We start from the raw sequence: 15,571 nt of genomic DNA, 5'->3' as shown, positions 1-15,571 counted from the left end.
CTGGGTCTTTGGGCAGCGAGACTATAGGTTTCCACTGGACGTTTCCATGCTGTGCATGGTGCAGACAGACCTGACCTCGGGCCCAAAGTGGTTAAGGAAATAAATAAAAACAAAACTAGGTAACTCACCTCGTGTGGTGCCTTTCTTCCAATTGTCGACGCCCCTTCAGTTTCTGCCCGCTTCTGTCACTTTCAGTAGCTGGTTTTTAAAGATATTTCCTCCCCCTTTCCCCCAGAGTTTATATTGTTTATTTCTGAAAGCGTTGGTTCAATTGGAGCTATTTGGCCCTGCCATAAACCTGAAGTTATGTCTTCTCCCACAATATTTTTTGTTTGTTTTAAAGAGAGAGACAGCAAAGTGGGGGAGAAGGGCAGAAGGGCTGGCGGGGGGAGAGAGACAGATTCTTAAGCAGGTACCACACTCAGCACGGGGCCTGACTCAGGGCTCAATCACAGGACCCCGTGATCCTGAGCTGGAATTAAGAGCTGGACACTTAACTGACTGAGCCACTCAGGCACTCCCCCACCCAACGTTTTTAAATGAAATTTTCAAACACACACCAAAGGTAAAAGAATTTTATAGTGGTGACCTAGATTGTACGATTACATTTTCCTATACTTTATAACTGTATCCATGAATGTACCTTATTTCTATGCATTTCAAATTAAACTTTAGCCATTAGTACCTTCCCTTAAATCCTTCAGCCATATGTATTATTAACCAGAATTCAACAGTTTAGTTTTTTTCCTTTAATGTAAAATTTATATACAATGAATGGATATCTGAACTGTGTGTTCTCTGAGTTTTTAAAAATCCACTTTACTGAGCTATAATTTACAAGAAAAGTTACCAATTTGGTGTATAAATTCAAGGGGTTCTGTAAAATGTAACCAATGACATAATCATGATAGAAGCATTTCTGCGGCTCCAAAAGTTCTATTATGCAGCCAATCCTCTCTCCTCACTCTTATTTCTTTAATATTTATTTTTGAAAGACAGAGTGTGAAGCGGGGAGGGGCAGAGAGAGAGGGGGACTGAGGCCCCGAAGTGGGCACTGTGCTGACAGCACAGCAGACTCCACAACCCGGCAGACTCCACCAGAAGCCTACCAGAACTGATCCATGAATTCAGCAAAGTTGCAGGGTACAAAATCAACGTACAGAAATCAGTTGCATTTTTATATACCAATAATGAAGCAACAGAAAGAGCAATCAAGAAACTGATCCCATGCACGATTGCACAAAAAACCATAAAATACCTAGGAATAAACCTAACCAAAGATATGAGAGATCTGTGTGATGAAAACTATAGAAAACTTATGAAGGAAACTGAAGACACAAAAAAATGGAAAAACATTCCATGGTCATGGATTGGAAGAATATAGTTAAAATGTCATTACTACCCAAAGCAATCTACACCTTCAATGCAATCCCAATCAAAATTGCACCAGCATTCTTCTCATTTGATTCTTTTAATAGTCCCATGAAGCAGGTAGTGTAGGTATTAGCCCCCACTTAATAGATGAGAAAATGAAGACAAAGGCATCACATGACTTGCCTAAGGTTTCCTGGTGTGGAGGGAGAGGAGCTGGGATCAGACAATTCTGAGTCCCCAGGGCCTTGGGGCGGAGTCCCCTCTTGGGCTTGTCAATCTCAAGCCGTTACCCACAAAACTGTCTTTGCTCAGGGTGGTGGAACCAGCAGCCTGGGAAGGAACACATTTTATATTATAGCCCTGAATGCACTTATATATATAGAAACAAAAATAACCTTACTTTGTGGTACAGATTATCTTCTATATTTAAAACTGCTAAGTCATGACTCCCTAAATTGATTTTTGTGATTCACAAAAAGGTTGTGACTGACAGTGTGAAAAAAAATCACTGTTTTTAGAACACTCAGATTATAAGGATTTATTTATTTGTGCAGCCTTTAAAAGAAACGTAGACTTAAAAATTTCCTTCTTGGCTTACCTTGCTTTTAAACAAAATCTGCACACTGGCACACACTATTTGAGGAGGAAGCAGAGAAAGATTCTCCAGGCACAGGATTAACACTTGACCTGGAGATACTCCTTGCTCGGGAGTGGACGTCAGGCATCTTGCACTTGTCTTTGGAGAACTCCACACCTGCACCCTTCTCGGCAGGGGCAGCCCCCTAATCTGCAGTGCTTGTGTCTGGTGTGCCAGGGGACTTCTACTGGAGCTATTGGGAAAGAAGTATTTTCTTTTCTTTTTTAAAAATATCCACCTGGCAGTAATGTGGGATTCTGGAGTGCATTGGGGGCTGGGGTAGCTCAGCCTCCAGGTGGAGAAGGCTTACTTCTTGAAAGCAGATATTCCAGACTTGGAGATAGACTGTTAACATGATCCTCTGGCTCCAGCATTTGCTAGACTCATTTAAAGTCTCATCGTTTAAGCTTAATTAATCTGGCTTCTGTAACTATAAAAGCATCAAAATTCAGTCTTTCATAAATATATTGATAAATTATTGAATAGAGACTCTTAAATTTTCGTGTCAATTATCTGAAGAAAACAAAATCAGCATTCAGCTACCATATTTCTCTTTAAAAATTAAAAAAAATTTTTTTTAATGTTTTATTTATTTTTAGGAGAGAGAGAGAGAGACAGCGTGAGCAGAGGAGGGTCAGAGAGAGAGGGAGTCACAGACTGAAACAGGCTCCAGGCTCTGAGCTGGCAGTCAGCACAGAGCCCGATGTGGGGCTCGAACCGACGAACCGCGAGATCATGACCTAAGTGAAAGTTGGACACTTAACCGACTAAGCCACCTAGGCGCCCCTCTTTAAAATTTTTAATGTTTATTCATTTTTGAGAGAGGGTGAGTGGGTAAGGGACAGAGAGAGAGGGAGACACAGAATCCAAAGCAGGCTCCAGGCTCTGAGCTGTCAGCATAGAGCCTGATGCAGGGCCAGAACTCATGAACCCTGAGACCATGACATAAGCCAAAGTCAGACACCCAGCAGACTGAGCCACCCAGGCACCCCTACCATGTTAATTTCTAAAGCACCTATGAGCAGAGAGCTACCAGAGCATGCACAGTGGCATCATCTGTGTCCTTGGGTCCAGAAAGGAACACGTACTAGCTGTGACCTTGACTCTTTTACACTATCAAATGAGGGTAGTATCACCTGCCTCACAGTGTGATGTGTATAGTTACCTATGACTGATTATACCTGTAATAAATTCCCTATGGATGCAATTTCTCTCTTGCCTTTCCCTTCTGAGTTTCTCTGTTAAAAAAGATTGGTCCAGAGGCCTTCCAGTTCTTAATAAATCCAAGTGCAATGCTCTGAAAAACTTGCTACAAGGGAACAGGGTTCAGTGTCTTAGAATGATTAATGCTGGTTAGACTACAGTTTCAGTGGGCCTTTGGTAGGCTTAAGAGAACAGTGTGTAACTGAGATGCAGCAGTTGGATTCTGCTTTGAGATGGACTTGTTCGGAACTCTGTAAAGTACAGAATGCAGGCTTTACCATGACTTGCATTGCTTTGGCCCCATGTCTGTTCAAGCTACCCTCATTACTGCATAAGGCACCCTCCTTTCATTTCCTGGGCGGATTCTTGCCCTCCTCCTCCCCAGCATTTCCTTTGTCGCCTTCTGACACAGACAGTCCTTTCTGCTCTGTGCTTTTAGATCTAGTCCGTGGAAACACCAGGTTTCAGTCAGAGAAGTTAACAGAACGTACTAAACATGGCAAAGTTTTCAGCCCTCAAAGCTCTGTCTCACTTGAAAGGAACCAGTTCCATGGTCAGGTTCTTGCTTTAGTTCAGTGGCTCAACCTTGCATACTAATGCAGTGTTTACTGGTTGATTTTATATACTGATGGCTGGTTCTGTCACACTACGGCTATTAACAGTGGATGAAAGTGTACCTGGTTTTGTAGCTACAATTACATATATACATGAGTCCTGCTCCTTGGCTGGGCTTGGGAATATACATCATACTTGTTGTCTGGGTTCAAATCCCAGCTTTGTCCCTTGCCAGCTGTGTGACTTTGGACCAATAACCTTAGTCTCCCTATCTGTAAAATGGGGGTGTTAATAGTACTGGGTTATTGAGATTTGATTCATTAATACACATAAAACAATGTTATTACTCAGGGACCAGAGAAGTCTGGGCTCAGAGGTGGTTACTCGCCTCCATGTTGTGTTCTGGTCATGGGCACTGGTACCCTTCTCCTGGAAATGAATGGCTGCACATTACCCCTTCTCTGCCTCTCTCTGGTTTTTGTATCTCAGTATGTAAGGGCCACTTAAAGTAGGGGTGCCTGGGTGGCTCAGCCCATCGAGCTTCCAACTCTTGATCTCAGCTCAGGTCTTCATCTCAGGGTCATGAGTTCAAACCCCATGTTAGACTCCACGCTAGGCATAAAGCCTACTTAAAAAAAAAAAAAAAGCCAGTTAAGATAGAACTTACTAGCTGCTAGAAACACAGTAAGAGGGGCGCCTGGGCGGCTTGCTTGTTTGAGTGCCCGGTTTCCACTCAGGTCATGATCTCGTGGTTCATCAGTTCGAGGCCTATGTTGGGCTCTGTGCTGACAGCTCAGAGCCTATAGCTTGCTTCACATTCTGTGTGTTCCTCTCTGTCCCTCTCTCAAAAATAAAAATTAAAAAAAAAATCAGCATGAAATTGTAGTTTTGTTTGTAGTACATTTTTGTCCTAGATATTGCTTGAAAAAAGCAGGCTACCGAACCTGGAAAACTTGTCAAAAATTTTATAATGGGATCTATACATATGCGTAGGTATAGCACATTGTCAACAGACTTTTAGGTTTAATCCTATAGTTAGGCTAATAGGCTGTTTGATTTCTGCCAGTCTTTGAGCTCCTGCACTTTTGCCATCATACTTTAGTGTATCATTCATCTATTAATTGCTATGTCTTATGAATGTAAATAAAGAATGCCTAACCTTTTCCGTGAGGTATTCATCAGTCAAAAGCAAGGCTTTTCAAGGAATTCTCTTCCTTGAATTTTCAAGGAAGGGGTTACAGCTGATTGCTTCAGTTATGAGAAACTAAAATGTCCTGATTTGAATCAAACACCCAGATGATCCAAAAATGGTTTCACATGGACTATTCTGTCATTTTCCTAGAGTAAATTTCTATAATCTTCTGTGGAAAAAAAGTTGTGACAAAAATCAAATAGAAGATCCTTATTTTCACGACTGAATCTGATAACTGTATTTGTTGGAAGTCATGTATTAGTAACTTCTAGTAAGGATAACTACAGAACTTTTACACAAGAACCCAGGAAAAAAAGCTGGGCTCCACAGTCCCCGTGGGACCTCATGGATGTTTTTTAACATAAAGATTAAACCTAAGGCAAGCACAGGAGTGGAGACTGGAATTGCTCAGGAAACATCCGCTGTAATCTTATAGCCGATGTAACAGCCCCCCGCCAAGATGCCAACTGACTTCTCCTAAGTGCTGTGTAGGGACTTTTTTTTGCCTCAAAAAATTTCTAGGTCTCTTTAAAGGCTCACTGTGTGCAGAATATTCTGTTGAAATTCATGATCTGGAATGAAAACCTAGTTTAGACGTTTTGGCTACATGTCCACCTTCATAAAAGGATGAGCTGCAATTAAGAGTCGGACGCTCCACTGAGCCACCCAGGTGCCCCGAGGAACTCCTTAATAAATCTATATTAGTTCACAAAAAAGCAGGAAGTTGAATTTTGACGTGGATGTTTGCCCTCAGCAGGTATGCAGCCACCAGACAGTGCTGCCATGCGATCTGAAGGGAGGGGGGAGGCGCGGAAACAAAGGATAAAAGGCAGCAGGCAGCTACAGGCAGCCACTAGGGAGGTGAGGGAGGTGAGTCAGGGAGAAATAATGTTAAACCCCAACGTAAGAATAATGGGAACAATTTCCTCAAACATTCACAGGCGTGTTTGATGATGCTTTTTTGTAGCACTTTGGGCAGTTCAGTCCCACTTAAAGGAACAGATGGGGTAGAACTCCTTGTTTCTTGTGTTTCCATGTTGATGATTCTTGGGGCATTAATCTTCACGTATGCTATCAATCGTGCCCAGAGAGCTCATGTTAGCAGCCCTACCTATGCTGGCCTGCCTTCCCCGAGCCCGTGCCGACCAGAGCAAGCGGCACAGGAGGCTGCCGTTAGCAGTGGGGCCTGCAAACCCGGAGTGCATAACCCTTGACCACCAACTTCCCCTAATGCTACCTTGATGTACCTACCAACCCATTCTACGGAACCTGTCTGTTTCCGCTGGGGCCTTCTGGATCTGCACGGGGTGTGGAGGAATGCTGCCTTAAGTACGGCCCCTAAGCCAGGGCTGTTCAGAAAATGAGCATCTAGAATCTTTCATCCTCATCTGCCGGTGCCATGCCATCCGGTTCTGTAAGAGGATCTGTCCACAACACACTGGGGGGTAACACTCATCCATCTCCTCAGGTACCATGTTACCTGGGAGCCCGAGCCACCCGGCAGAAAACTGGACATGGATGCTGCCAGACCTGGGTTCAAATACCGGCAAGAGGACTTTCTAGAAGTGTGACCTTGCATGAACACTTCACCTTTTTCAAGGATTTCCTTATCAGGAAAATGAGGAAAATAAGGAATCAACCACTGCTGCAGTAGCAAATCCCTGTACAGTTCTCGCGCAGGCACCTAGCATCTCCACGGAGGAACTCCCCACTCTCAATACCACCCCCATCTTAGAGCCGAGGGGACCAAGGTGCAGAGAAGTTAAACAGCCTGGCGTAGGTCACACAGCAGGTGGCAGAGTGGGGGTTCAAACTTCCGCAGTCCTGCTCCAGCTCTGAGCCCCAACACGCCTTGCAGTTAGGTGGAGGGGACAAGCGACAAGCCTGTGTGCCGGACTCCACGCAGGGTGCCCTGGCAGGGGGCTGGGACGCTGCTTCCCTGCTGTCCTCAACCGGCTGAATGCGCCCTGCGCAGCCCAGGCGGAGTCCTGCCGCAGAGCAGGCTGATTTCCAGTCCTGGTGACACGGGGACTCTGCTCCCACTGACAGAGGCCTGCCCGGAGCTGCCCTGCCCCCACCCAGGAAGGGACCACCATGCTGGCGAGAATCTCAGGTCCTTTGCCAGTCCTTTTTTTAATTTTTTTTTTTGCTTTTAAGTTTTATTTAAGTAATCCGTACACCCAACGTGGAGCTCGAACTCCTGACTTCAAGAGCCCCACGCTCCTCTGAGCCAGCCAGGCGCCCCAGCCGCTCCTCTGCACACACAGACCGCCGGGCACCCCTCTGGGCCAGCCCCAGTGCCTTCCCACTGACTTCCAGGCGCACGTGACATGGGGTTCGCATGTTCTGGGAGGTAGAAGGCATGGTCAGAAAAGGTTGAAGCCTTAGTCGTCTTACCTGGGTAATGAACTGGTTAAACTAATTCAATGGCTTTTCCACACTTTAAAAAGCAGAGCACATGTACACATACAATCGCAGATGACATCCTGGACATTTCCCAAAATATGGAACAGGTGACGCAGAGCCGCTCTGCCAGGACGAGGGAGGCCCACAGCTGTCTGCCTGAACTTCTCTGTCGGCGCAGCCCCGCCCACCCTGCCGGCTCCTAAAGGTGACAATCACAGGCCCCTGAGGAACAGTCTGAAAAGCTATCTTCAAAAATTATCTTGTAAAATTATTCAACACTCTTCAAAGATGTAAGACGAAGGTGGCGACAAACTGCAATCAGCCTCATGTAGAAAAAAAACAAGAAGGTCTACATCACCTTAGGAGAACTCGATTCCTAAGTATGAGGGACATACGTACACAGAGATCCTCGGAGCTTTGACCCAGACAGTGGTGTGATGTTGGGGAGCAGCCTGAACCCTTCTGGGCCTCAGTTTCCTCACTTGTGAAGAAGGCACCAAATTAGGTCATCTTCTAGGGTTTCTTCTAAGTAAACTACTTGTGCTTTTGTATGTTCTGCGAGCCGTCTTCTCTGGAAATGTGAGGGGGTGAAGGAGACAACCTCCCACTGTGAGGAATGGGTGAGGAAGGGGCAGCGGGACCCACCCGCAGGGGGAGAGGCAGCCCGCAGAGCTCCGGGAGCAGAAGTGTCCCGTGAGCCTGGGGAAGGGGGGGTGGTGGGACGAGAGGCAGCGGCCTCTGCGAACCACAGACACCGGCAGCCTCACGTCCGGCAGCCCTGAGACGCACGGCTGTGGGCTGGGTAATAACGGGCAAGCACATCCTCCCCCTGAGGGCTGCGTTTGAATCGAGAGCGCCTTTCCCGATGGAGTAGGGCACACACAGTCTTCAATTCAGGAGAGTTGGCACCACCGTGAGCTTAGACATCACTTGGAGGAGGATTTTATGTACCTTTTCTTAATGTTGTCCAGTTAAGCTTTCATTCCAAAGTTTAGAAAAGTGAATTAAGAAAAATTTCTTAGCGACACTGTTAATGACCATTAAAAGTATGACCAGCGTCCATGTTTGTAAGAGTGACTTTTACATTTTTGTAGGGGTGTAGATAAAAAGGGTGAATATCCAATATAAATAACATCTAATACTCGCGGCTTGAGATCTTACACCTAAATTCCACAGCGCTTTAAGATTCTCAGGAGGGAACCCACATATTCCCATGTGTGTCTGGTGCTTTGGTGTAAGGAATATTCCAAATCCATGGCCGATCTGGAGGGTGAAGGAATAGAAAAAACAGATTACATATGTATAATAGTTATTTGAACAGGATTAAAAAAAATTCACTTACCGGGTAGGGTAAAACCACCTGTGTCCTGGAGTCTACGAACTGTTAAGAACCTTTTCTGCACCAGACAAGAGCCCATCTCGGACAAAGGCTGTTGGTAAAGGTTTGTGCTAAGACACGGGCAGGTGAAGATGGAAAGAGGCCAGCAGAAACCAGGGGGTACATTTCAGCTTGCCACTCACACTGACAAGTCACCTCACCTCTCTCAGCCCCAGAGTCCTTATCTGTACCTACACTGTGGGACTATCGTGAGAGCTAAGTGACATAAAGCCATGTAGTGTCCAGCAGAGAAAGGATCTTAACAAGGGCAGCTGTTATTTTCTTCTTTTGCAGAGCTGGAGAACCCAACAGTAACAGATGGCATGGTCAAGGGTCACTTGTCTGCTCTCATCTGGTCATGGTCACATACAACCATGAGGCTCAAAGTCACATCCATGAAATGGTTTCGTTCTGTTCCTTAGGTCAGTAATTGACAAGGCATGAGCGTCTCGGTATAATGACCAAAGATCAATGTTGAAGACGACAACACACCTTGATAGGACACGACGGAAAGAACGCTGAAGATCTATGTTCAAATTCAGCCCTGATCCTTCACTGCGCCCTAGGAAAAGCACTGAGATTTTGGCCTCATGTTCCTCATCTGTGAAATGGGAATCAGCTATACAGGCAACCTCCCAGGGTTACTGTGAAACATAAATGAGAACACCTGTGCAAGTTCCTGACACGTTGCAGGTGCTCGATAAACGCAAATTTTCCCCCTTTGCCCAATGTTTCAGAAATTGAAAAAATCTGATCACTTGTACCAGGCTTCACTACCGCTAGAATCAAACCAATTCAAAAGAACCATATATGCATAGGGGGTAAATACATTGCAAGGGTGAAAAATAAATCCCCATGTGCTCGCCCCGCTAAGATGAAATACACACTCCGGAAGGCTGAGCGCTTACAGAGAACTAGCCACTCAGCAAGCGTGTAGAAAGGAGCCATCCACAGGAGCAGCTGCTCGGCACTGCCAACCCGCTCTTGGGGGAAGCTCTCCCCTCCTCCTGAGCAGAGGCATGCGGTAGCTCTGAGGATGGCCTGGTATCAGTGCGAGGCTCTCTTCACAGTTTGCGGTGCTGAATACTCTCAGAGCAGGCATGCACCCAGCAGCACGTGCAGGGAAAGAATGCCAAAGATTCAACAAGTTATCAGCTCTGTTCTCTTGTCTTTGACCTTGAGAGGGTGTGAAAGCCTGACACCACACACTTGGTGAAACCAGCTTGTTAGAGAGCTGTAAGCCAGGGCCTGTGTTACATGCTGGCTTTCTAAGAGATTTGACTGGAGTCCTGGGAGGGCGCTGCCGGAAACCCCCCCTCCCTTCCCACCCCTCCCCCTCAGCTCCCCACAGGGCTGAACAGAGCACTGCTCCCTTCCACTGGGAGCACCTCTTCTGCGGCTACACTTCTCCCATCTCTTCTGCCAACTGCTCTGTTGGTAACGTCAGCCCTACTTCCTCCCCAAGGCACAGGACCCCAGGATCCTTGCTACAGGAGCGGCTATTAGATTCACCACCAGTGCAGGGTTTGTGACCCACTCATCTGTAGTCAGCCAGTAGCTTCGAGACCACTGCATTTACTCCTCTCCCTGTTAGCCAACAATGACCGAGTGAGGTAACTGCGCTATTAGCAAATCTCTGGACACTCTGCTTTACAAATGTGCAAATGTCTATCTCCATGGGCTGATCACTTGTCATGCAGGCTGCGGCTCTGCTGGGTCTTTTTACCCATTAGTAATGGAAGTCAGCGTCAACACCTACTGGCTTGGATGAAAGCCTGTTTTAAGTAATGCTCCTAAATGGTCCCATGGGAGAAAAGTGTGCCTCACGACACAGGCATGTGCAGATCTGAGAGGTGCCGGCTAGGAGCTAGGTACAGAGCTACGGTCCCCCGGTGTGCCGTCCCGTGGGACAGACACACAGGCAGGCAGGCCGTGGTGCTGGCATCATGAACTTCACGTTCACGCAGTGGTTCCCAGAGCTGCTGGTGCACTTCCCCAGAAATCACCTTGGGGGACCTTATTTCTGCTAGTCTGGGTCGGGACCTGGCAATACATGTTCTTACCAAGTTCTAAAGGTGACCTTAACATAATCAGAGTTTGGGATCTGAGAGTTTGGGATGAGAAGCTGTCTTTTTCCTGGGATAGAACGGAACGATTTAAAACAGGAGTGTGACAGAAGATGTGCATGGCAGCAGCGTAGAAGACGATGTCCAGTGGGAAGGGCTGAAAGCAGGGAGACGGATAGGCAGGCAGCGCAGTCTAGGTCAGACACAGTGAGGCTGACAGTGAGGCCAACACTGAGGCCGTGGTGGGAAGGCTGGCAATGGGGGGTGGGAGACCAAGAGTTTCATCTCTGTCTCTACTCCATCTGTCCCTGTGGTCAACTGAGGACTGTGTAGATATATATATATATATATCTACACACACACACAAATATACAGAAATGAAATGTATAGATTTCAAAAAATTCATGTCAAGTGGTCATAGCAGTTCCCAGCACATAGTACTTAATGAGTGCTAGCTGCTGTAATATTATTATCACCACCATCCTCAACTCACATATGGACTGTCATTATCCTATATACTGCATAGGTCCCTCAGGTTTTTTTTTGTTTGTTTTTGTTTTTTTAACAGCCAGACAAATTCAAGTACAATATCCCATTCTACTTAGCTAGGAAATTAGCACTTTCCTCGAGTCCTCTAAGAAACGGCCTTTGAGTTAAAGAGTTAGTTAACAGATGGACAGCAACATGCAGAAGAATGAAACTAGATCATTTTCTCACACCATGCACAAAAATAAACTCAAAATGGATAAAGGACCTGAGCATGAGACAGGAAACCATCAAAACCCTAGAGGAGAAAGCAGGAACCAACCTCCTTGACCTCCACCGCAGCAATTTCTTACTTGACACATCCCCAAAAGCAAAAGAATCAAGAGCAAAAATAAACTGTTGGGACCTCATCAAGATTGAAAGCTTCTGAGGGGCGCCTGGGTGGCTTAGTCGGTTAAGCGTCCGACTTTCACTTAGGTCATGATCTCGCAGTTCGTGAGTTCGAGCCCCCCGTCGGGCTCTGTGCTGACTGCCAGCTCAGAGCCTGGAGCCTGTTTCAGTCTGTGACTCCCTCTCTCTCTGACCCTCCTCTGCTCATGCTGTCTCTCTCTCTCTCTCTCCCCTAGAAATAAATAAAAACATTAAAAAAAAAAAAAAAGATTGAAAGCTTCTGCGCGGCAAAGGAAACAATCCATAAAACTAATAGGCAACCAACAGAATGGGAAAAGATAGTTGCAAATGACGTATCAGATAAACAGTTAATATCCAAAATCTATAAGGAACTCACCAAACTCTACACCCGAAAAACAAACAACCCAGTGAAGAAATGGGCCGAATATATGAACAGACACTTCTCCAAAGAGGACATCCAGATGGCCAACAGACACATGAAACGATGCTCAGCGTCCCTCATCAGGGAAATACAAAGCAAAACAACACTGAGATACCACCTCACACCAGTCAGAGTGGCTAAAATGAGCAAATCAGAGAACTCTAGATGCTGGCGAGGATGTGGAGAAATGGACACCCTCCTACATAGCTGTTGGTGGGAATGTAAACTGGTGCAGCCCCTCTGGAAAACAGTGTGGAGGTTCCTCAAAAAATTAACAATAGAACTCCCCTATGACCCAGCAACAGCACTGCTAGGAATTTACCCAAGGAATACAGGAGTGTTGATGCATAGAAGCACATGTACCCCAATGTTCATAGCAGCTCTCTCAACAACAGCCAAAACATGGAAAGAGCCTAAGTGTCCATCAACGGACAAATGGATCAAGAAGATGTGGTTTATCTATACCATGGAATACTACATGGCAATGAGAAAGAATGAAATCTGGCCATGTGGAGCAACATGGATGGACCTTGAGGGTGTTATGCTGAACGAAATAAGTCAGGCAGAGAAAGACAAATCCCATATGATTGCATATATAGGAGGATTAGGAGGAACTTAATGGGAGGACCAAGGGGGAGAAGAAGGGGGGAAATGGTGGGGGAGAGGGAGGGAGGCAAACCATGAAAGACTCTTGAATACTGAGAACAAACTGAGTACTGATGGATGTGGTGGGGGAGGGGGAGATGAGCATGGGGGAGGGCACTTGTTGGGATGAGCACTGGGTGTTATATGGATACCAAGTTGACAATAAACTATTTGTATAAAAAAATAAAAAAATAAATAGTTATGTAGGACTCTACCCCCATGTCCAAACCCCTGTACACGCATTTCCCACTGTCTTCAGGGGAACCTGATACACTACCTGCAGCAGCCACTGTCACCCGAGCAATTACCTTGACTTCTTTCCTTGTATCAGGCACAGACTGTATGTGTGTGTGTATGCTGTTGTGAACCTAGAGAGATGAACTAAGTAGCAGATTTCTGATGCCACTTTACTTACCCTGATATCAACAAATGTATAAAAAAGGCTTGCCTGCTTGAAATACAAAGGAAAGCTCCAAAATATGTCAGGCTGGGTTACTGACCTAGTAGACATGCAGCTGTTATCTGAAACCCATTAAACCCTTCTCTGAGAAGATCTTCCATGTTAACCCATGTATATAGGGCACAACAGAAGAGTCTATCCAGTGAGAGGAAGAATAATTCAAACTGCTAAAAACCAAGTACTAATTTCAATGTAATTTGATAAATTACTTTTTTACTTGTAGAATTCTACATTTCCTTAAGGTTTGTGTTTATAAGGTAATTTTAAAAGCTAAGCCGGGGCGCCTGGGTGGTTCAGTCAGTTGGGCATCCATCCAGTTCTTGATTTTGGCTCAGGTCATGATCTCACAGTTCATGAATTCAAGTCCTGTATCAGGTTCTGCGCTTACAGAATGGAGCTTGCTTAGGATTCTCTCTGCCCATCTCAAAATAATTTAAAAAAAAAAGCTAAGCTAGAAGTTTGGTGTCAGCCTGTTTTATGAAACAAAAAGATTTTATTACAGGAGATGATCAAAATTATGTCTAGAAAACTTTTCTGGTTCTCTCATTTAAAAAAAAAGTCCTCATTTCTAAAGAGCTTTCAAAAACAGGTCCCTAAAAATTAAATTAAGTGTATCAACGATTTTAAGTGACTTCTTTTGCTTTTTTTTTTTTGGATTAGAAAGTTCAATCAGCTGTTTCCCTTTCAAAAATACTTTATGAACCTGTCTCTACTATTTAGCAATGATTCTGATAGGTCTAGACTGAAGTTCATTTCTAAATTGTCTGAATTCAAGAAATTATTGCAAACGAATCAAGCAGTAGGGGGAGTGGTTAAATTATATGGGAACCAATGGTTTAAAGCACTTGAGAGAATCAGATACTATGTACGTGTTTAAACTAGATCATGTGCATCTCACCTGCCAAGGTTTTAACGACCTCTTCAAATGAGCAATTACATACATAGCTAATGAGCTTAGTTCTACACACTTAAAACTTAAATTGTGAAATATACTAAACCTGCAAAAGGTATATACAACTTGGCAAATACCACGTTAACCAAATGACCAATACTGACTTTATCAATATTGCGCTAGATACTGTGTTAGGTGCGTGACAGATAGGAGAGCATCTTGGTTACTCTTTTCTTTTTTTTTTTTTTTAAATGTTTTATTTATTTCTAGGAGAGAGAGAGAGAGACAGCATGAGCAGGGGAGGGTCAGAGAGAGAGGGAGTCACAGACTCCGAAACAGGCTCCAGGCTCCGAGCTGGCTGTCAGCACAGAGCCCGACGCGGGGCTCGAACCCACGAACTGTGAGATCATGACCTGAGTGAAAGTCGGACACTTAACCGACTAAGCCACCCTGGTGCCCCTTGGTTACTCTTTTCAATAACTCTCTGAAGTAGACGCTCTTATTTTCCCATTTTACAGATAGAGACACCAAGGCCTAGAGAAAGCATATGGTCCAAGGTCACTTAAGAAGCTGCACAGAAGCACAGCCTGGTTCTAAAGCAGTATCCTTCATTTGTGCATGGAGGGGTGGGGGGCAGAGATTCTCTGAAATTGTGATAAAACCGATACAATCTTGCTAGTGAAAAATGAAAATGCATGAATATACAATAAATTTAGAGGATTTAAATTTAGAGGATTCAAACGTACGAGCCTTCTGAAACTACTATCATCACAAGTGTTTAGCTAGAAAAGTCACCCGCCAGAGGCAGCTGGCACGCTGACACTAGGAGACGGCACAAACTGGGCCAGAGGTGTCTGGACAACATAAGAAACGGGCCCACTGGAAGGGGAGGGCTTGGTTTACCGTGAAAAAGCCAAAAATGGTGAGAGAGGGTCGGGCAGTATCTAGAAGGCAGCTAGCACGGTACAGGGAAGAAAGGGACCACCGGGCAAGGCTGGCTCTGTTAGGGAACTAGAGATTTTGGAATATTCATTGGGTGAGGTCATTAGAACTTTCCAAACAAGAGCAAAGATTTTCCTGTTCAGATTTAGCATTCACTCAAAAACTGCTGACTACAATCTGGCTATCTGCGTAGGCACCTACCTACCAGGGGAAATATGCTGGCTGCCATTTTAAATTACTAGGCACATCCTGATTATACATCCGCTTGTGTGAGTCTAGAAGTGTGAACTCGCTTCACAGACATTCTGGGGCTGACAAGAGCGGCCCTAGGGTCTGTGGGCCTGTGTCAGAACTGGATGCCACTCATACCAGCCAGCTTGCCTCCAAAACCACCACGAACGTGAACCACCATTCCAGTGACTTTCTATGATGAAAAACACGTGGTCACTGCCTTTAAGAAAGTCACGGCCTCGGGCAGCCGGGGCATCTCCCTTTTAAGAGGA

At 45.3% G+C, this 15,571-nt stretch overlaps 1 protein-coding gene across 1 annotated transcript in view; it reads right to left on the bottom strand.

Moving 5' to 3' along the window:
* Positions 1-8,097: 8,097 nt before the first annotated feature.
* The window catches only part of TDP1 (tyrosyl-DNA phosphodiesterase 1), an 89,755-nt gene continuing 82,281 nt past the window's right edge, over positions 8,098-15,571 (bottom strand). Inside the window, exon 17 of the mRNA XM_039232551.1 lies at positions 8,098-8,630. Within this exon, the coding sequence (XP_039088482.1) occupies positions 8,557-8,630 (74 nt within the window). The 3' untranslated portion in view covers positions 8,098-8,556. The remainder of the gene's footprint in view (positions 8,631-15,571) is intronic.

The sequence above is a fragment of the Hyaena hyaena genome, unplaced genomic scaffold (assembly GCF_003009895.1).
Source record: "Hyaena hyaena isolate Hyena2069 unplaced genomic scaffold, ASM300989v1 scaffold_67, whole genome shotgun sequence".
In the NCBI taxonomy this organism is placed as follows: domain Eukaryota; kingdom Metazoa; phylum Chordata; class Mammalia; order Carnivora; family Hyaenidae; genus Hyaena; species Hyaena hyaena.
The sequence above is the reverse complement of the archived record's forward strand: the minus strand, read 5'-3'. Positions and strand labels throughout refer to the sequence as shown.